Source organism: Kryptolebias marmoratus, linkage group LG22, assembly GCF_001649575.2.
Source record: "Kryptolebias marmoratus isolate JLee-2015 linkage group LG22, ASM164957v2, whole genome shotgun sequence".
NCBI classification, from domain to species: domain Eukaryota; kingdom Metazoa; phylum Chordata; class Actinopteri; order Cyprinodontiformes; family Rivulidae; genus Kryptolebias; species Kryptolebias marmoratus.
In genome coordinates this window covers 20,613,187-20,633,431 of record NC_051451.1, presented here as the reverse complement: position 1 = coordinate 20,633,431, position 20,245 = coordinate 20,613,187, and the positions used below count along the sequence as shown (strand labels likewise).

Genomic DNA, 20,245 nt, shown 5'->3' with positions numbered 1-20,245 from the left:
TTGGCAACAAAGAACTAAGAATGCAAGCACTAAATGGTATTGCAAATATTGAAATTTGAACTTTTTCCACATGGACGACCTCATGCAGAATCATGGCCCTTTGCCCCGCCCCCTTGCCATTCGCGATTGGTTCCTTTTGTTTATCAATCAAACTGGAGTCATGAAGGTGTCGTTCGGGCGCTCCTTGACAGGTACAATGATGTCTCCGACCAGGGGGCAACGGCGGCTAACAACGGTCACCAGATTAGTTTGTTCATTTAGTAGTTTTTACAGTTAAATGTGATGTCGCTTAGTTTTGGTTCGTTGCCCTCTCGACTGCCGCGCAAGACGGAGCGAGCTGAAGCCGTTGGGTGTAGCTTAGCAGCCTGCTAGCCAACCGCTGACTGTGAAAGGAAGCCATTGTTTGAGTTGTTGGCTATCATCATGGCAACGAAAGCGTCGGCTAGACGGGCTTACTGGTAAGTGTGTTTCAAGAGAAAAACGCCGAATAAGTGCAGAGTTATGTCTGTAGCGAAGAGCTGGGTTTTATAAAAATGTCCGAGCTAGCTAAGGCTGGGCTCTGCAATCACAATGACACAAGCCGAGCTCCATTCATCTCTCTGTTGTTAGCTTCGTGTCCTAGCATGTAGCTTCTGCTGTGCTGCGGTCACACTGCGTTATTCGGGCTTAAACACAGCTCAGGCATTTGGTGGAGACCGTGGTTTATTTCTCTTGAGAGCAAATGTTTTCTTTCCGAGAATGGCTCTGGCCGTCGCAGCCCTTTTTTTAATGTCTGCACCTGAGGCCTCGTCCCACCACAGAAATCACGAAAAGTTCATTTTTTTAGTGCTTTTTTCACACTGTATATGTCTTGATTTTTAATTTTCCCTGAATAATTCACTTTCTATCCCAAAAGCAAATGTATAAAATAAGTTTGCCTCTAAAAACTGCAGTGTTCTGAGTATTGTGTATATTTCACCATATGTTGTTGTTTTAAGCTTTTATTTTGAAAACAAATTTTTGGCTGATAGTCATATTACCTGTAACTGATTATTGCTTCAAAGTGTCTATAAAATATGTGGTCTGTAGTGGTTCTTAACAGAATTTCTTGTATTTATTATTAGTAAGAGAGTAAATGATAGTTTTATTAATATAAATTTCTGAGTGTTTTGCTAATTTTCACAATCTGTTGACAGGAGATATGGTGACCTGTTTTGCTTTAAGTGAAAGAAAAACATGTAAACGTATGCATGCATGCAACGAATTGACCTGGGTGCTTCATAAAATGCAATTTGCACAATTTAAAATTTAAAGTTTTAAAACTGCACATTCTGATCAGCATATAATTTGCATGGACTCGATTAATCCTTTTAAAAATATATTTTCGTCACCCAAGAAAAAAGTCAAACTGGGGATGTCTGCGGCTGATTTCTGTATTGTAACTTGATGAAAAATCACCCAGCCTTGTTTAAACCAGATGAAGTTAAGTTTTTCACAAATCATTCCGTGTGTTTTATTTTTTTAGGTAACTCCAGCTGTGATAAATCTCAGTCAGACTAGAAACGAGATGAGACCTGATCATATCCAGTATTTCTTATCTGCATCAGCTGTAAGACAGAATCAGTTGGGAAATACTGGATGTTGCCCAAAAAACGCTATGTCACGCATCCCTAATAAATTTAGCTAGTCTTACTCACATCAGATGCTGGCGTGGATTGTCTTACAGTTTGTACCGTGTAACACGTTCTTGAAGTCAAGCGACACACAAGATGACCTGTCTGAGGCTGAGGCCAGCCTCAGGTCACTTTATACCACTGATGTGCTTCTGTAACACACCTGATCTTCTTCTTGGATTTTAGCAAAGGCCTTTAATGAGGCGCTAAATGTTTTATGAGAAATCTGCATGTGTGTGCCACCACTGAAAGGGTGCCATGATTATACAAGAGCTGCAGTTTGAAAACAATTTATTCTTTAAACCCTACTTCAAAACGCTTTGCATTGACAGTTTTTCATCATGTCTTTTCATAATTGTCCATTTTTTTGTTAGGTTGAAGTTTTCAACAATAACTAAAGGGAGTTACCAAATTCTAAATAACTTTGCTGCACAACCTTAGCTTGTTAATGCACAGCTCAAGTTCCTGAAAGCACATGGTGTTTATTCAAGACATCAAGCTGTTGAGACCAGTAATTACAACCGTTTGCCTTTTCTTGTCTTATCTTACAGCTGAGGCCATCCTACATGATGTGTGACAGTAGTAAGGCGAGTGAACAGTCCCCCTCTTTATCATCCTGGGTCAGCCTCCTCATTTCACCATCCTCCTAAAGTCTCTTTCCCAACTGGCCAAGATGACTAACAGGAAGGAGCCACCCTTCTTCAATGACGACAGCGTGGGAACCTTTCAGTACAAGCTTCCCTTTTATGACACTATTGAGCTTTTCATAGAGACCCTGACAGGGACTTGTTTTGAGCTGCGGGTGTTGCCCTTTGAAGCTGTCATTTCAGTCAAAGCGAAGATCCAGAGGCTGGAAGGTACACAGCTCACTAATATATAGTTTGCATGTTTTAGGCTGCTGTTAGGAAAATGTGCCCATTTGTTTATACAAGCCAAATAATTGCAGTCAGTGTGAATGTAATAATGTAGGAGATATCAGTCAGTTTCAGGTCTGAGATGAAAACCAAACTGCATGCCTGCAACTTGTAATCATTTTTGTTTTATGGGCAGAAAAGAATATACAATATGTTCTGTTAAATATCCATTTTGCTTCAAAGCAGTTCTTCAAGCCTCCCGTGTTAACTTACACCAGAGATTCACTGAACACCATAGACATTGGGCTAATTTTGGAAAATTCAGTTGAATTGTCATTAGAAAACAAAGATTTTACAGCAAAGTCGCACATTTTTCTTCAGGGAGTGTTGAGAATTATGTCAGTGTTCTCACAGTTTCAGGAGAAAAACAACTTTTTCTTAAGTCTGAGATTAGTACATTGTTAATCAGTTTTTGGCTCGCTGGCTCACCGCACCAGCGTGCCACTCGTTATATGACTGAGGTGTGCTGGTTTAAAATTCTGTGTATTCTGCTTAACATGCAAAACTATGCCTTGTAACAGTAGGTCAAAGGCTCTGTCAATCTATTACAAATACTTCTTGCATCTTTGAGTAAAAATTGAACACCTTAATTATTTTAGTGACATAAAATTTAATAAGTTGAGTAAATGCACTTTTAGATCAGCGTATTTAGATCTTAAATACCTTACAGTAAGTCTGTGGACTCATCTGTTGTTTTTATCACCCAGAGGAGATGAACACAGCAAAATGTGTTTAAAATTGCTGGAGTGTGAAGCATAAATGAATTTTTTAATATAATTTTGTCTTTAGTTTTTGTGTTCCGATTTCTTTTATTTTTTTATTTTGCCGTTTGTGTGCGTGTTAGATCAAGGCGACCTGCCATCTACTTTCCTCCTCCTGTGCTCAGTTTAGTCCTGAAAGTAATCTGTGCTCATTGTGCTACGAGGACTGTTCGAGAAGCGGGTATGTTTTTTTCACAGAGCGTACCCCTCGGCAGCGAAGGGACCACTCCTCATGCACTAATATTTACGGCTTACCTCCAGCACAGAGTCAGTGTGTCGGCTGACTGCAGGCATCAAAAGCTTTCTGACCACGCATACACTCCGTCTCAGTCCAGTCAGTAGTTTTAGAGAACCTTTGTATTCCCTCGGTTCTCTATATGTACAAGATCACTGTTTTGATCTTATCGGTTTTCTTTAGATGTAGTTGAAATGTAGTATTCCAATCATCCTAATTAATTTAATTGTTAGACTTTATAGATTGGTAACATTCTTTTACTTTTAAGTTACAGTTTTTATTATTTTAATAATTTTAGCTGCCAGTTCATCTGTTGTGAAGCTGGCCCTTTTTCAGCCAATGTGTAGTTTTGTCTTTAGGGGGCAGGACTGAATCATTTATCGTGATGTATGGATACCGTTTTCCTTGTCAGATTAGTAAACGTAGTGAATGAAATATGAACCTGTCCTTTTGAACTTGGGTTGTTTTCTCTCCTACCCTCTCTCTGACTGTGTGAAGGTATCCCTGTTGCCCAGCAGCATCTTATCTGGAACAACATAGAGTTGGATGATGATCACTGTCTACATGATTATGGGTAAATTCATTCCTCCAGACACATCCCGTCTTTCAAAATCAACGCATTTTAGCCGGCAGTCATGGAGGAAGCGACTCTGATCACATGGTGTAGAGATGTAGAACTCAACGAGACAAGAAACTCACTGGCCATATTTAGAGAGCTTGCTCTTCCTCTCGTCATTTTTCCGAGTTGCAGAATTCACCCTCCAGTGCTCCGCTGGCTGCAGATGGTGGTATTGTTATGAATTTTTGTCACTTAATTTTTCACATGAACAGGCTCTTGAGAGATCTGGCCAAACGCTTCTATCACACTGCAGCATGCTTTTGAAGTTTTAGAAGCAGAGGGGCGGGGGCGGGGGGAGAGCAGCGAAGCATCTGCTCATGTGTAATAACGGTTCCAGGGCAATTTCCAGTTCTGTACTCAAATTCATCTGGATCTGATACGATCCCTTGAAATGCTTAATGTTCAGCTCACAGCTGAAACATCTTACACTAAAACTAAATGCTATTTCCTGTTCTCACTTTATACACTGGGTTATTATAGCATTCGTGCTTTGTGCTGCATTAAGTATTCTTTGTGTGTTTGCAGCATTGCTGAGGGCTGCACATTGAAACTTGTCTTAGCCATGAGGGGAGGCCCAATTAACACCAGAAGGGGTAAGAAGCATACCAAAGACCCATAACTGTTTTTTTTCTAAATGTATAAATTCATTTTATATGAATAAAATCCATAAAGTAAGCAGTTTCTCGTTTCTAAGAGCAAACCCCCCCCCCTCCTCTTTCTCTCTCCCTCTCTCTCCTCGTCAGTAACTTTGGAGGATCCTGTCAAGGAAGTGGCTGACCTCATGGAGAGCACAAAGGAAGACGGTTGGGAGAAAAGTCTGACAAACAAGCAGGTCACTTTCGTGGTCTATCGTGAGGGTGACCAGTTAAACTTCTTCCGAGTGGTTGACAGGGGGGATGGTACCTTAACCCCTCTATCTGAGTCTTTGAGGTTTGTGTAATATTTACTGCGATTTTAATTTCTCCCTAATGTTTAAATAAAACAGGAGAAGAAAATGTTTACTTGTAAATACACAGCAATAATGACAACTGAAACGTGAAAACTACCAAACACTTTTGAAACAAGCTTATTCACAACCCATGGGACAAAATAACTTTCAAGCTGCCATGTTTTTTTTTGTTTTGTTTTGTTTTTGTTTTTTTAGTGGTGGCTCGGTGCACAATGGGTATTCAGAGGAGGATGGAGAGAGTTCTGCAGCTGCACAGCAGAACCTTGAGAACTCCATCACCATGACCAAAATGAAGCTGCTCAAAGCCAAGATGGAGGATATGAACCTCAACAAAAAGGTGCCCTGTAGTTCACTGTATATGTAAACATGACCTCAGAATACTTTTGCTTTTTTTGCTTCATACAATTTTCCATTTACAGCCTTGTAAGTGAAATGCGAAATATATTTATTAGAAACAAACACCATAGTTTGCAGATAAATTAAATTGTACAATGAAAACATTATTAAAGTGAGACAGCTTTCAAATATTTGGTCCTTTAACTCTGATCTTTAATTGTTGGTATCAGATAAAACCTTGCTTATCTTAATCAAAGAAGGAAAGTAAATTTCCCAACCATTCTGCTGAATGTAAATATTTAACTCCAACTCTTTAGTTGGATTTAGGTGTTTGTGTTGTTTTTGCTTGTAATTAACACCTTAGATTTATGGATGAAAGAGCTGTTATAATTTAAAGGATGATAAAAAAATATTTAAATGTATAAAACGTTTAAGAGGTCCCTTGTATAATTTGACCTTCTGTCTTGCAGAAGTCTGCAAAGGTAAAGCCACGTGCTCCTGTCAGCCCACATCCCAGTGGCAGCTTCTTTGGACCTTCCAGCACACGGCACCATCACCGCCTCTTTCGCTCCCTCTCACAGATCAACCAGCCTTGGCAGACAAGTGCTCCACTACCTCCAATTGTAGACAATGAATCTATAGACCCCTCTCCTCCCCCCGCTGCATCAGCCTCTGCCCATTTCACAATCCCTAGGCGGTCTCCTCCTTCTTTCTTATCACCTTCTTGCTACATGCTTCAGGAGGAGGAGCCATGGGAGACATACCCACCCTTCGCAAAACTCCTCCCTCCTCCCAAAGTGTCTCGAATGGAAGTAGGCAGCAAGTTGATGAGAGACTGTGTTTATCCTCAGCTTCCACCACTGTGCAGCAGGGGCCCGCCTGAAACCCCTTTCGACACAGCTGAGCCTTCAGGGGAGGTGGTTGGGCTGAGTTTATTAGAGGACCCTGTAGGGCTTGTGGCACCAACACAGCCTGGTGCATCCTTCGGGGAACTGTCAGACCCTCTAAGACTTGATGTTTCCATCCAGCATGAGGGGAGTTGTCAGCCCATTGATGTTGGGGCTCAGCACCAGCTGCCGCATTCCCCCTCTCCAATAAGTCCCTGGACACTTGGCACAAGTGATACACTCACCAGCAGAGCTGATGAAACGCAGCTTGGCACATCAGTGCATATTAGCCCACCTTCTCCATTAACAGCCTCCACCTCTCCATCAGCTTCAACCAGACTGCTGTCTCAGCCTTTTGACTCCCCACTTTTACTGTCTAACCTACAAGCACAATCCTCAGTGAAGCCAGGCAGCACACCCCCCCATCCGCCAGCCTCCATGTCATCTCATTTGCCACGCCGTCGCGCCGTTAAAGTCGAGTCACTGGGTAAACGACCAGAACTCATATCTAAGAGAGAAGCAAGAGGCATAACTAAGATGGCAAACCAGGCCTGTAAGGAGCCGCTGGGGTCTCTGAACAACTCTGAGCTCTTGGCTTCTCTCTCCACAAGAGCTCCAGACAACAGCAGGGACAGCCTTGGAGAGAGTCTGGGATTTGCACTGACTTTGCCTCCCGCTGCCTCTGCCTCAGGACAGGGCAGCCTTGGCGCCAGGCTGCCATCCATTTCTCCGAATAAGTTTCTTCAGGATGATCCCATTCGACAAATGTCACCGTTGCGCCGAGCAGTATCATCTTACAGGGTGAGCACAACTGCAGTCAGTAGCTCTGGATTTGTGAAATAAGTTTTTATGCAAGGTCTGCAGTCTGCTCTTTTAAAGAAGCTGACTCTTTTTGTGGTGTTTTTGTTATCAAATAAACACAGAAAGCTGTTCTTTTAACTTCCTGTATTTTAGGCACTGCATGAACAGTAACACATGCAGAAACTACAGAACTTTAATAGTGCACGTTTTCTTTGTTTTTTTTCCCCCTTAACAGTAATAAGAATGGCTGTAATTTATTTCACACCATGTGTTGATGTGAAAGTTGTTCACTGTAGTTGTTCTAATATTTGACTCTAAAATGATCCATGTTGCTTTGTTTTCAGACCAGCAACTGTCTTGCATCTACTGGGGGAGTCATAACTTCTTCATTCGGGGCTATAGGTAAACACGCATAAAAACACAATGTTTTTTACCAAAAATAAATGGAGTATAAATTAGTTTTTTCTGCTGTTGTTGTTGTTAATAACCTTTGCGATTCAAGTTAACTAGACATTCCAAACATAGATGCACTTTAACAACTGGTTATAACATAAATCGGTCTCCCTCACACCACTGTTCATCTAATGGGAGTCTGTTTGTGCAGAAAAGGTACAAAATTAGGTCTGTTTGACTGGGAGCAGTACACGGCCAATCCGTGATTAATTAAAATGAAGTTTGATCTTTAGAAGAGCAAAATGTAGAACGAAAGCTATGGTTTGACAGTAGTTTAATCCTTTGTCTGTGGTGTTTTAATAAACAGCAGAAAAGGCAGGAAAAACAAAAGTTGAATCCAAACGCTGGCCACATCCTACCCTGCTTGCGCCACTTTCATCTCAAAGCTGCCAGTTTTATCTCAGCAGCAGGCAAAAACTTGCCAAGCTGCATGTTTTCACAGATATTATTGTCACAGGCACCAAAAAAAACAAAGAAAAGCCTGTTTCCTGAATTTTGAAAATGAACCTTATTAAGTTGTACCCATTTTTATGTGACAGGAAGGTTTTGTTATTTAGCTTTAATTTTTTTAATTTATTCATCCAGTTTGAAACGAATTACTAACCTATGTTGATGAAAAGTGTCACAAAGTACATTTACAACCAGTTGATTGATAAGAGTTTTATTACAATGTCCAATTAAAAAAAAACCTGTTGACGCTGCGGTGAAAGAGACATGAATGGAACCGTTTGAACTCCTGCAGAAATCATTTTTACAAAAGGAATAATTGAATCGGACCACCTTTAAAAGAATTGGGTTGAGCAAAGTCATTTAGCTGTATACAAATCTTTTTTTTTATTGTGAGATTTGGTATTTTACCCAGGCTTGTGTAGATAAAATGAAACCTTTGCTTTCAGGCACTCCAACGTACCACCTACCTCCAGTCAAAGCCCCCACTGGCACCAAGAAAAAGAGCTCAAAGCACTGCTTCCTTTGTGGCAAGAAGACCGGGCTGGCCACCTGCTATGAATGCAGGTACACACAGTTATTTTATTTCTGTTTACAAGTTCAACTTGAAATCGCTCTCCTTTTGTTTTTGGTTCTTCTTGTCCTTGAAGGAAGCCTTTTGGTACAAAGTAGCTCTGCGCCTGTTCAGTTTGACTTCTTGTCAGATCTTGAAGTGAAATGAATGTCAGTCTTTAAGGTTCTTATGTTATTAGACAATTAATTATTGGGATTTGTCATGAATGTTAGTATTTGTTCTCCAACAAGTTGTTGGCTTTAATACAATTTCAATCATCCATGATGAGTTCATACTGTATGTCTTTCCTGTTCTGGGCCTTGCTTTGGATGCTCACGCTCAAGTAGTAGTAGTAGAGTTGTAGCCTGAGTAATGGGTTTTACTTTTGTAACCATTGTTGTTTTGACTTTCGTTTGTAAATGAATAAATCAAAGAGTTGATTTAATTTTTAACTTTGCAGTGAAGCATAGAAACTAAGAAGGGGATTCATGTGAAGTCACATTTATGGCCAGAAAAATAGTATGATGGAGAAACTGTGTTCTTATGTGTTTGGATATAGATTAGATAATTAATTTGTCTCTCCTCTATTAAAATTTCTGTTTTCTCTTTCAGATGTGGTCACAACTTCTGCGCCGCCCACCGTTACGCTGAGACACACGACTGCACTTACGACTACAAGACCGCCGGGCGGCGGTTTCTGCAGGAGACTAACCCTTTCATCAGCGCCCCTAAGCTGCCGAAGATCTAGCCCCAACGGGCCAAACTGAGAAACGACAAGTTCAACTGACAGGATGGAAATAAGGTTCTGACGTCCTACACCACTGTGTGCTTTTAAAATAATAATAATAATAATAAAATAAACAAAAAAAAAAATCAGCCAAGTTTGCTTAAAATTTCAATAAATATTCTGTAAAATTAGGTGTGAACAAATGTCCCTTGTATTTAATTTGGTCTGTTTTTGTATTAAATCAACTTTGCATGTATGTAGGTAGGTTTCACTAAATATATTTGCTGCACGTTTTTGTTTTTTTTATTTTAATCTTTTGGTTGTTTTTATTTTTACCTAGGATTGCTGTTGACTTCATTTGACAAGTCTTTTAACAGATGCACTTTAGAACTATATTTATACGTCTAACATTTCTTCTCGACTGCAAAAGGCTGCATACATTTCTGTGCTCATCTATTAAAGTGTTGATATTATCCAGATTTTTATATTCCGTGCATCTAAATGCCCTCTCCTAACTGGGCACATACGTACCAACATCACCCCACTTTTCTTTAGGCAGAACTGCGCTCCCACTTATCGATGAAACGCTTAATATTTATTAATAATACAATTTTATTTAAATTAAAGGTTGGTTTTTTGAAATAGTAAGTATGCAACGTGTGTACGTGTGAATGTCAGTAATGTGTCCACTTCTTGATTAAACTGTATTAGGACTGAGGGGGTGGGGGAAGGGTATGGTTTTTATGTGTCTACAATAAGGTGGCTGCCATTTAAAAAAAAAAAAAAAAAACTTTTCTTTTCATTTTTTATTATTATAATTGCTCAGTTGTTGCAAAAAAAAAGCCTTTTAATGCTGGTGAAGTATCTACAGGGGTTTAATCTAATAAAGTTTCTTTCTGTACATGTGTTTTCTGCTCTGTGTAACACTTGTTTAAAATTAGGCCTCCAACTGAAAACTTATGGGGTTGTTGTTAAAGGAAATTGCTGATTTCATCTTTCATCAGAAAGCACTAGAGTTTCTTCTGATTTCCTTTAAGTGCGCTCGAGGCTTGCTGTTTCTCTTCCTCATTATAGGCACTTTGAATATTTGATCTTCGTCACATCTCACTCTTACAAGTTTTTTCTTGAACTGCTGTGATGGGAAATGGTTTCTGCTCTGTGTCATTTGCTCTTTTTTTTCCACATTAAATTGCCTTTTTGACTCAGACCCTTTGGTAGTTTCTTAGCAACAAGCTGAAAATGCCACTAAACCTGTTAACTGGAACTCCTTTTTTAATCCTTGCCAGAGAATAACATCGTGTCAGGTGCTTCCTTCATTAACTCCGGGTCACTGTCCTATGATGGGAAACTTCGGATCTTGTCACCAGTCCACCAGTCTTCATTCCTGCTAACCGTATGAGGAGGGACGCTCCCAAGTAGAGCAAAACGTTCACATCAGCAATTATCTAAATGTCCAAGTAGTTCTAGGAGGCTGCGTGCATCATCTTTCATTTAAGTGATAGGTTTAACTGAAGGAAAACAAAAGTCTTTGCCATATTCTTGAATAATTAAAGGCCTAGTATTCCTCGAAGGGTCGCGTATTGCCTAAGATCGTCAAACTTCGGTCATCTTATGGTGAGAAATGACAGAGTTAGAGCCGTTTTAGTCAAACCTAGTAAATATGTGCAATGTTGCAAGACATGTTGGTGCTCAGAGTGTGTGCTGTGAATGATTCAGCTACCGTCACATCAAATTTTAGCTCAGTGTTCATAATATCGACTGAGTTACAGGCATTTTTGTGTAGGCTGTTGTTGATTAGCTGTGGCAGCCATCTTGAACTGGAATCCAAAAGTTAATCAGTTGTAGATGTACACCTAATGATTACTTTCCGGAAGTTTGATTAAAATCTGCCCACTGCTTCATGAGATATTTTATATAAAAACTTCCTTGCTCATATTTAAAAGTGTCTTTGCAAAGTCATCAAGTGGAATTCAAAGTTTACTCAAAAGAAATCCTGAGTAGGGAGTGTGGATGGTACAAGTGTCAGTGACTGTGAGAATATTTTAGAATATATTTGTTTAAACTTTCAAATGAAAGTGAGGACACCACTTTATTATTCCCTCTCTCCGGGCTGAACGCTGCAGCCGAGCATCAGACAAAGCCCGACCTGAGAGACGACTCTGTGTTTTTCTCCTCACTTTCCTCCTTCATGTCGTCTGCCTTTGATCCGCCATAATTGGGCTCTGCAGAAGATCCCGCTGAAACACTGCTTATTTTCTCCTGGCAGATAAATGCATCGCAACATGGTGAAGAGTACTTTTTTTTTTTCAAAAGACTTCTTAGTATCTTCCACTGAGTGTTTTTTTTTTAAAGTAATTCATGCTGATTTATGTCAAACTTCAACAGAAGCCAGTGGTTGTTTTTTTTTTTTTTTATAAGATCAAATGTGCCGATGGCAAAATATAATTCAGTTTCTGACCACATACCTGCAGAATTCAAGCCTTCAGTCGGTTTAAGGAAAGATTTGTGTCGAATGTTCATCAGATGTTATCCTGGCAATGCAATCAACAAAGATGGCAAATATTTCCTTTAAATAAAAAAATCGACTTTTTAGTGTTTTCATTGCAAACATGTTGGCGTGCTGAATTACTTTGGCAAACATTTCTTTTTTTCTTGTCTGTTTGTTTGCACAGACATTACAGCGCCGCTTGATTATTGCAGCTATTCGTTTTCAGAAGGATTCAGCTTTTTCTTATTATTCCCGTAGCTCCGTGTAGATGTCAGGATACATGGAGGCTTTGTCTGAGTATTTGATTTGGTTTCCAGCTTTTGTGTATCACAAAAACACAGCAGTCAAATGCCTGTCGTCTACTTTCAGAATTGCTCAGGCTTTCTTTTGCAACTCTGCCAAGTGCTGCAAGTCTATATTTACAGACTGAAAACAGTGATTTTTTTTTCTTTTTAGCGAACATGGTTTTTAGAAATAAAAACCTCTTGCTCACTGACAGGAGAAGTGGCTCTATCCAAAGGTTTGACTAGGATTTTTTTTTTCTATAGAGGTTTGTTGATTGTCTTTCTGACAGCAAAACTGTCCCCAGGACAGAATTCATTACATTCTGTTTTTATTTACATTTTTTTCACAATGTCCATGCTTTTTGGAACTGGGGTTATTCAAGCAGATACTTATCCGTTATATATTACCATCGGGGGGGTCTCTGACTGGCCCCAAATTTATTCTGCAGCAGGACGATGAGCCAAAACATACAGCCAGTGTTTTTTTTAAGAATTATCTTCAGCTTAGACAAGAACACAGAGTCCTACAAGTGATGGTATGATCTTCACGTAACTTCAGTCTCATTATGACATAAAGAAATCAAAGGATTTCATCCAGACTCCATCCACGGAAGATTTGTTATTAGTTCTCCAAAACCTACCTGCTGATAAAGGGTGTTCGACCAGCCTTTGTTGTATCTCTTCTGTTCATTGAAGTGGATGCTGATAAAAAAAAAGAAACTATTAGAATTTATATTTGGGAAAGCATTCTTTGCTTACAGCATGTACTCACACCCCTCTCAGAGTCTACGGATACTTTGCGGAGGGTTGTATATCACAACCTGTTAGAAGCAACCAGGCCATCGGTGCTGAGTCAGTTTGCAGCTGTGTTTACAGGGCTGAGAGAGACAAGCACTACCTGTCTGACAAGGTCAGTATTCCAAGAACGAAAGCAGGAAGGAAACCAAAATGAAAATCAGGGGAGTTTTTGTTAAATCATTGAACAACCTTCACTTCTAATCTCGCCTCTCGACAGAACGACGGACCTCCTGCCTGTTAACTTTCTATTCTAGTTTTCTTTTCTTTCTTTATCTCTTTATGCTTTCTTATGAGGCTTGTTGGCTGGACCTGTTCGACTCCTGTTGTTACACCTTCCAGTCCTCGGAGTTAAACACACACGCCCTGCTCTAATCTGTTCCAGGAGTAACTCTAGAAGTTTGCTGTTGGTGTATCAGCCAAGCTCAGGGGACTTTACTGAATGTGAGCATATGCTTCTGTGGCTGGTTTCTTTCTGCTGTAAAAAGCACTATTTTAATGTCTGTAGTTCGCTTATGTGCCAAAAAAGCTGTTTTTGTATCAAGGGGACAGCTGCTCTTTGCTCATCTGCCTTTTTTCACATTTGTCACTGTAAGCCTAATTCTCCCCACCTTGCGCTGTGATACCCTGCTGAATCGCTGCGACGCAGAGACCCATGCATGACAACTTGGTTCCGAGGTGCCCACGTTTTCCAGAGAGGGCACAGAGGCCTCGTTGTCCGGCCCTAAGGCCAGCGTGGCAGGCTGGGCATCAGTAATACACCCAAACACAATGACAGGTTTCACAGAGACGCAGCTAGGGCTTCGAGTCAACAGAACATAAGTGAGCTTGTCCCAACATAATGCACTGTGAGTTAAAGGGCTCTCTTGGTGTGGAGTTACAGGACATGTGGTGATTCACTTGAGTTAGGAGAGGCTGACAATACACTGCAGGCCATTCATGGTCTGAAATAATGACCGAGTCATCGGAGCATCGGGGTTTCTACAGTCTGAAAAGCTTTTATTATATGTTTTATTTCCATATAAAAAGCAGACTCATTAATTTTATAGTAAAAAAAAAATATGTTGAATGCCCCCTTTATGTACTATAAACATGAGCTGATGCCTTTTCAAAGGTCTGCCATTATCAGTTCAAATCAGAAGAAAACAAAGCATTCGTCTGAGGCATAAAATCAAAAAATATTGTTTGCCCATAGCCTTATGTGCGCCACGCCTGAACTATAATTACAAGCTGCTGCAGCACCAACCATGACAACTGTCATTAGATTACTTAGTACGAGTTTAAAGGGAACAAAGCTTTGGCCGAATATAATTCTCCTGGGACATAAATGTGTATGCATCATAATAAATGAATCATGTTTATTTACAGTGGTGACACAACGGCGGGGGACACCCTGGACAGGTCTCAAGTCCATCACAGGGACACACAGAGACAAACAACCCTTCACACTCGCACTCAAACCTAGGGACAATTTTATAGCCACCAGTTAACCTAATATGCATGTTTTTTGATCTGTAGGAGGAAACTGTAGTACCTGGGTGCTCCGGTTTACTCAGGGAGCACAGGGAGAACATGCAAACTCCACCCAGAAAGGCCTCAGGGCCAGGAGGCGATCCAGTCAACCAGGGTTCTGTGCTTGGACCAACACTCTTTTTATATATATGTTTAGGAAACATTATTAGGCAGCACAAGGTGAATTTTGCTGTGCGAATGATACTCAGGTATCCATGAAACCAGCTGAAACCAATCAATCAGACACGTAGCATAGCTTAACAAGATAAATACCTGGGTAAGTTTAAATGTTCTGTTTTATAAATTCAGACAAGACTGATGCTAATATTTTTGGGTATAAGCATCTTAGAATACTTAGAATTAGCGTCCAGGAATACTGAATGGAATCTTATTAATATTTCATTTATCAGGTCAGGATCTTTCCTTTAATTAGATTTTCAGGACCTTCTTCTTTCACCTTCACAACATTGACACCAATGCAGATTTTTGACCACAAGTGGTTACGATTACTGAGATTATTGAAGAATCATTGGCCAGGATATTGGCCAGGATATTCTTTTGCACCAAAATGTGTGCAGTTTTAGACCACTGTTTTCAAATTTTACAAACGCACCTTGCTGTTGAACGAAGGCGTGCTGCCGTGTTTGCTGACATTTTAAAAGGCTTCAGCATATTTATAGGCTCACATCTGTACACATTTGCTCTGTTCCCACAAATATAAACCACCAAAGCAGGAACCAGACAGCTGTGATCAGAAAATTGGCATGGAATAACAATGATGAGACAACCGAGAGCATCATGATGCTCCGTGGCTGACTCACCTCTGACCAGGCCTCGAAGGCACATGCATATGCTGGAATTTAAATGAAGATATTGTGTGCTGTGATTCACATTTAGTTTGGCACTGTGTGAATTAGATAATACAGTAGATCCAAATAATTAGCCAGCTGGTTATAACTGGCTGACATTGGCCACTTTAAGAAAAATCGGCCATGCCTGTCCAGACTTAATCAATTATCAATTAGAAAAATAAAGCTGCAGTGTCTGCAACACTGTAGCCCACAATTTAGCTTTTCAAAGGGAGAATGCTTTTCTCTATATTATTTTAAAGTCTACAAGTTCTTCTAAGGGTTGTTAAATATACGTTTATGTTGGTTAAGCAATTATTGTTATCTTTCGTTAAATAAAAAAATACACATTAGCCAAAAATAATTAAATAGCAGCCATCCCTGTTTTTTTTTTTAAACACATATGGGTCAACCTCTAGTGTGCATAAACTATTTGAATTTAGTCAGATTAGAAGAACTGCCCTCATTCATTTTTTAAATTTTTTTGGCACAACCTGGCTGCCATAGATTCACCCAGATTAAACACTGATCAGTTCCAGCGTGGAACCATTAATTTACCTTAAAGCTCCAGCTACCCTCTCTTCTTCCTCCCCCTCAGAAAGTCACCATAATGACCTTCATCACCCCGAGCTCCGGGTCTCCTGTGCGCCCCTGCGTCTCGTCTGTCCTTTAAATTCTTTATCGTTTTGGGTTTTTTTTTTTCTTCTCTCTCCTCCACTTCACGTGAAGGCGGAAGTCTGTGCGCGCGCACAGCTGTTCAGAGGGAACAATGAAATAAACAAACAGTCTTCTGTCAGACGCGGCGGTGAGTGTATTCTCTTGATTGTCATTGTTGGACGTGTGTGTGTGTGTGTGTGTGTGTGTGTGTGTGTGTGTGTGTGTGTGTGTGTGTGTGTGTGTGCCCACACCGAGGCTGCTGCCGTCTCTCTGCTTTATTAAACCCGACCGGAGTCGCTCTGTCTGTCGGACCTGCTCCGCTCCGCTCTGCTCTGTGCTGGGATGGGATTCTGACACCTTTTTATTGCTTGTTTTTTTTATTATTATTATTTTATTTTTTTTATGGAAGCACACCGACAGTGTGTGTACCCACTTGTCATTAAGGTAGGAAATCAATTTAAGGGGAAAGCAGCCACCCCAAGACACGCTTGTATGTATGGATGTGAATGTGTCAGCTCACACGGCTGTTTCTAATAGGCCTAAATTATTATTATTATCATTTTAATCTAATTAATGTGTTTATGAGCCAACAGAATAGCCTTCATTGTGACAAGTCGCCTGTTTGGGTAAAAAAACGATTCATCAAATCATTAAAACCCGTCTTTTTTTAAATTATTATTATTTTAAAATAGAACAAACATGTCCTCTGGGAGTATAGGCATTTGCTGTCAGAGCATGTTGCTGTTTTGAAATGATCTGCATCAGGAGTCAGAGTGACTGAACTGGTCAGACCTGAGTGAATCTGAGATCTGATCTCGTGCTCTTCTCCCTGACACAGCCCTGGCCCCGGATTGCTCTTGGTGTATTTTTCTTGTTTTACTCAGACTCCCTGCACGGCCGGGTGTCGCCGTTTTATGAAGCATAAGAAATGCATGAGGAGTGCCCCTGCATAGCTGCACTGTTTCCACACAACACAGCTACTGAAAACAAAGGAATATTCTAGTTTGCCCTCTGCTTGAAGTCAGTGTCAACAGAGCAAACTGAAACAAGAGCTTCTCCTGATTCTTAATGGTTCAAGTGGTTCTTCTGACAGGATCAGCTGGTCTCTCTTGCCTTAATGCACTCATGTTTTTTTTTTTGGTTTTTTTTCTTCTTGAACATACAGCCCTGAGTTGAATTTTACTGGCAGCTTTGTGCTCTCACTTCCTCCTTGTGGTGTGTGCTTTGTTGCTGGGGGTGTAAACCTTTTTACTTGATTGTTCGGTTTAAGGTAACAAGGCTTGGCTTCTAGTCAGAGATTCCTAAAGTCCAGAATGTACTGTGATGCTGGATTTTCTGTCGTGTTCAGCAGTTAAGAGGAAGGAACCAGCTGTGGCTGACTGTTTTCCTGCTTTTTTAACAGGCTTGTGAAACGCTGACTGCATGTAGACTCGACCCACTGGTATCTTAACAGCTGTGCGCGTTTGATAACAGATGACTTCTTTTCTGTAATCCTGCCTCCTAGCATGGGATCACAGCATATAAAGTGGCTTTCTTTCATTCCAGTGTGAAAGATTTGGACACAGGGGACAGAGCGGTGGTGATGGACAGGGGTGTCCTTCTTTGCAGGCAGTTAGAGACTCAGTCTTGTTTTGCTTTTTATTTTTTGTTTGTGTGTGTTGAGCTGAAAAGACTTGACAAACAGGTAAATGAGAATGGGTTTTAATTGCAAAAAAAAAAAGGGTTAGTGTTGCATTTATAAACTTTGAAATCACACTAATGGTAGAAAGCACTCCAGGTAGTATTTATTCAAATCACCCTTAAATTAAAGAAAAAAAAATACATTTAAATGTGTGGCTTGACTGGGAACAGTGTGCAATAACCTTTTGTAGTAGCACATTGTATGATGTAAACAAAATTAGTTAAAAATTAAAATAAAGCAATTCCCCATGGACCTCAATGAGAGCTCTGTAACTCAGACAAACTTCACAGTAGAAACATTATTCAAAGTTTAAACGGGTCACAAATTTGGACTTTAAATGACTCAATTGGCATTTTGATATCTTCTAATGATCTAACTCTGATGTCTAAACTTTTCAGGTTTTCCCAAACAAACTCTTTACATTTCCACAGTTTTTACTTTTCTAGTATAGTTTATAAATTAAAACATGGACATTTGTTTGTAGAACCACTGCAATTGGACTGACGGTTTTCTCTCAGATCACCCCAGAGTGCAGGGTGCGCGCATCCAAACTTCATTATATCTGAGCTCAGAATTTTCTCTTTAAAACTGGAAGCAACGGGTCTTTCTACCTAGTTGTATCTCCAACATAAAACGCTGTAGACACCCACAAGTTTCCATGTGACCACCAGATGCTTCAGCCACGTAGAAGTTTAAAAAATCCATTTTGTTAAAACTTGTCTTTTTTGTACAATGACTGTTTGTTTGAGGCTTACTTTTCAGTTTGCGTTTCTGTTTATCTGTTCTGAAGTGAGAGACACAGATGTGTGGTTACCATGGTGACCCTAATGAGCCACTGGTAGTAGCTTTCAACATTTCTTTTGATCTTGGATCTCTTTAAACCTCCTTCACAGTTTATACATCAAGACGTAGACGTTTTGTCAGCTTAGATTATTACAAAAGTGAATTCAGTCTTTTTTTTTTTTTTTCTACAAAGGTTTGACACAAGTGGATTTTTTCTTTCCTACATAGAAGTCCTTTCCTTTTATCCTTCATCATAAATATCGATAATCTGCCCCTTTCCTCATCTTGGCCTGGATCTTTGTGTCCCCTCTGACAGTGATAAGATTTCGCCTGTATTAGGCAGCATTGTGCTGTGATGTGAAATCTCCTCTATTCCAGACTATCATGAGTTGTCGGCAGACAGAAACCTTCAGTCATCATGACACAACCAACTGCAGAGGGGGGAAAAAAAGAGCATGTAAAGACATAATTAGGATTCCAAGCAGGGGAAAAGGTGGCTGTCACTGTTAAGCAGCTAAAAACCACCAAGGAAGAATCCGCAGTCCTAATGGACTGTGTCGGTGTGAAGCTGGCAAGTACACTCATAGTTCCCGTGTTCAAATAAAGGCTCTGGAGAAAGTAATTAAAGGGGGAGAAGAATGCAGTCGGAATTCTCTGAAGGTTCAGACAGGCGGCTTTCTGTCAATTAATTGTCACTGTTTGAAACTACTGGTTGTCAGGGTGAAATGTGGCTCCCTCTGTATTTTAGGATGAGTCTGACGAGTTCCATTTTGTCCTTATTGCAGTTTCAGTCAAATTCTAATGTACAATCAATAATACAGTTCAACTTGCAGAAAGGTATTGGGGAGGTTTTTAATTTCCAGCTCCTTGTTTAAACATTGGCACCCATATTCCTTTTTTCCTTTTGGCAATTCATTTTGAAGAGGCCCTAATATGCCGTTTGACTGGTTTGTAATTTTATCAAATATTATGATGCCCGTTTTCTACAAGTACACCCCATTTCAGTGGTGCAGTATAGCTGCTCCTTTTTTCACTTTGTATTAATACCTCTTTTTATAGCCATTAGCTTTAGAGAATGGAGTAAAACACTTTGCTCCATTCCTGCAGTGTGTGTGTGTGTGTGTGTGTGTGTTTAAAGATTCGTTGTGCAGCTTTGCATTGAAATGGAAACATCAATTTGAACCTAAATTAGAAACCACATTAACATATGAGAAAGCTTGCCTGCTTCTTACTTTTCCTGCAGCAGTTGTCTTGTGGATGAACCTGAGAGCTCACACAGCAAACTGATTCTGACAATAGTATTGTCAATAATTTTTTTTTTTTTTTTGCTTTACTATTGAACCATGCCTGTAAGACCTTTTTACTTATTCAATAAACACTGAAACAAATTGTACAGGTTTCCAGTAATAGCAGTTCATGTGTGCTACTGATGCTGCACTCATTCAGTAATTTCTAACTTCCTTTTGTTTAAAAGAAAAAAAAACATACAGCAACTAGAAATTACATTTTCTTTTTCTGCAAAAACCTCCACTTTCACTTCCCACGTCTAAAGTACAATAACTTCAGCATGATTTAAAGTTTGATTAAGATTAAATGGGAAAGCTGGATAATTCTGAGGTTGAAGTGTAATATAATAATCTCAAAAGTTAAACAATTTACAATTTCGATACAAAGTGCCAGAGTTTTTAGATTGGGAGTAGTTTTAGGCATCCAATATACAGGTGCTGGTCATAAAATTAGAATATCATGAAAAAGTAGATTGATTTCAGTAATTCCATTTAAAAAGTGAAACTTGTATATTATATTCATACATTACATACAAACTCATATATTTCAAATGTTTATTTCATTTAATTTTGATGA

At 39.8% G+C, this 20,245-nt stretch overlaps 2 protein-coding genes and 1 long non-coding RNA gene across 5 annotated transcripts in view; 2 read left to right on the top strand and 1 right to left on the bottom strand.

Annotated features, from left to right (window-relative positions):
- Positions 1-138: 138 nt before the first annotated feature.
- zfand4 (zinc finger, AN1-type domain 4) lies at positions 139-10,535 on the top strand. The gene is made up of 10 exons (XM_017432811.3): positions 139-458; positions 2,204-2,509; positions 4,061-4,136; positions 4,707-4,774; positions 4,925-5,111; positions 5,326-5,467; positions 5,937-7,154; positions 7,499-7,556; positions 8,504-8,621; positions 9,220-10,535. Exons 2-10 carry the CDS (start codon positions 2,326-2,328, stop codon positions 9,353-9,355), a joined length of 2,187 nt encoding a protein of 728 aa, XP_017288300.1. The 5' UTR covers positions 139-458; positions 2,204-2,325; the 3' UTR covers positions 9,356-10,535.
- A 1,161-nt stretch (positions 10,536-11,696) lies between these two features.
- Positions 11,697-15,974, bottom strand: LOC119616696. Its single transcript, XR_005232670.1, has 2 exons — positions 15,820-15,974; positions 11,697-12,808 (listed from the first exon to the last, which is right to left on the bottom strand). It is a non-coding gene; the product is annotated as an uncharacterized LOC119616696 (long non-coding RNA).
- The window catches only part of march8 (membrane-associated ring finger (C3HC4) 8), an 80,162-nt gene continuing 75,885 nt past the window's right edge, over positions 15,969-20,245 (top strand). For 2 of the 3 annotated variants that reach the window (XM_025009163.2, XM_017432432.3), the window contains exon 1: positions 15,969-16,066. The gene's annotated coding sequence lies outside the window, so the exon portion shown is untranslated. Of the gene's footprint in view, positions 16,067-16,144; positions 16,363-20,245 lie in introns of those variants that run through there. The other variant, XM_037973666.1, reaches the window with a different exon arrangement.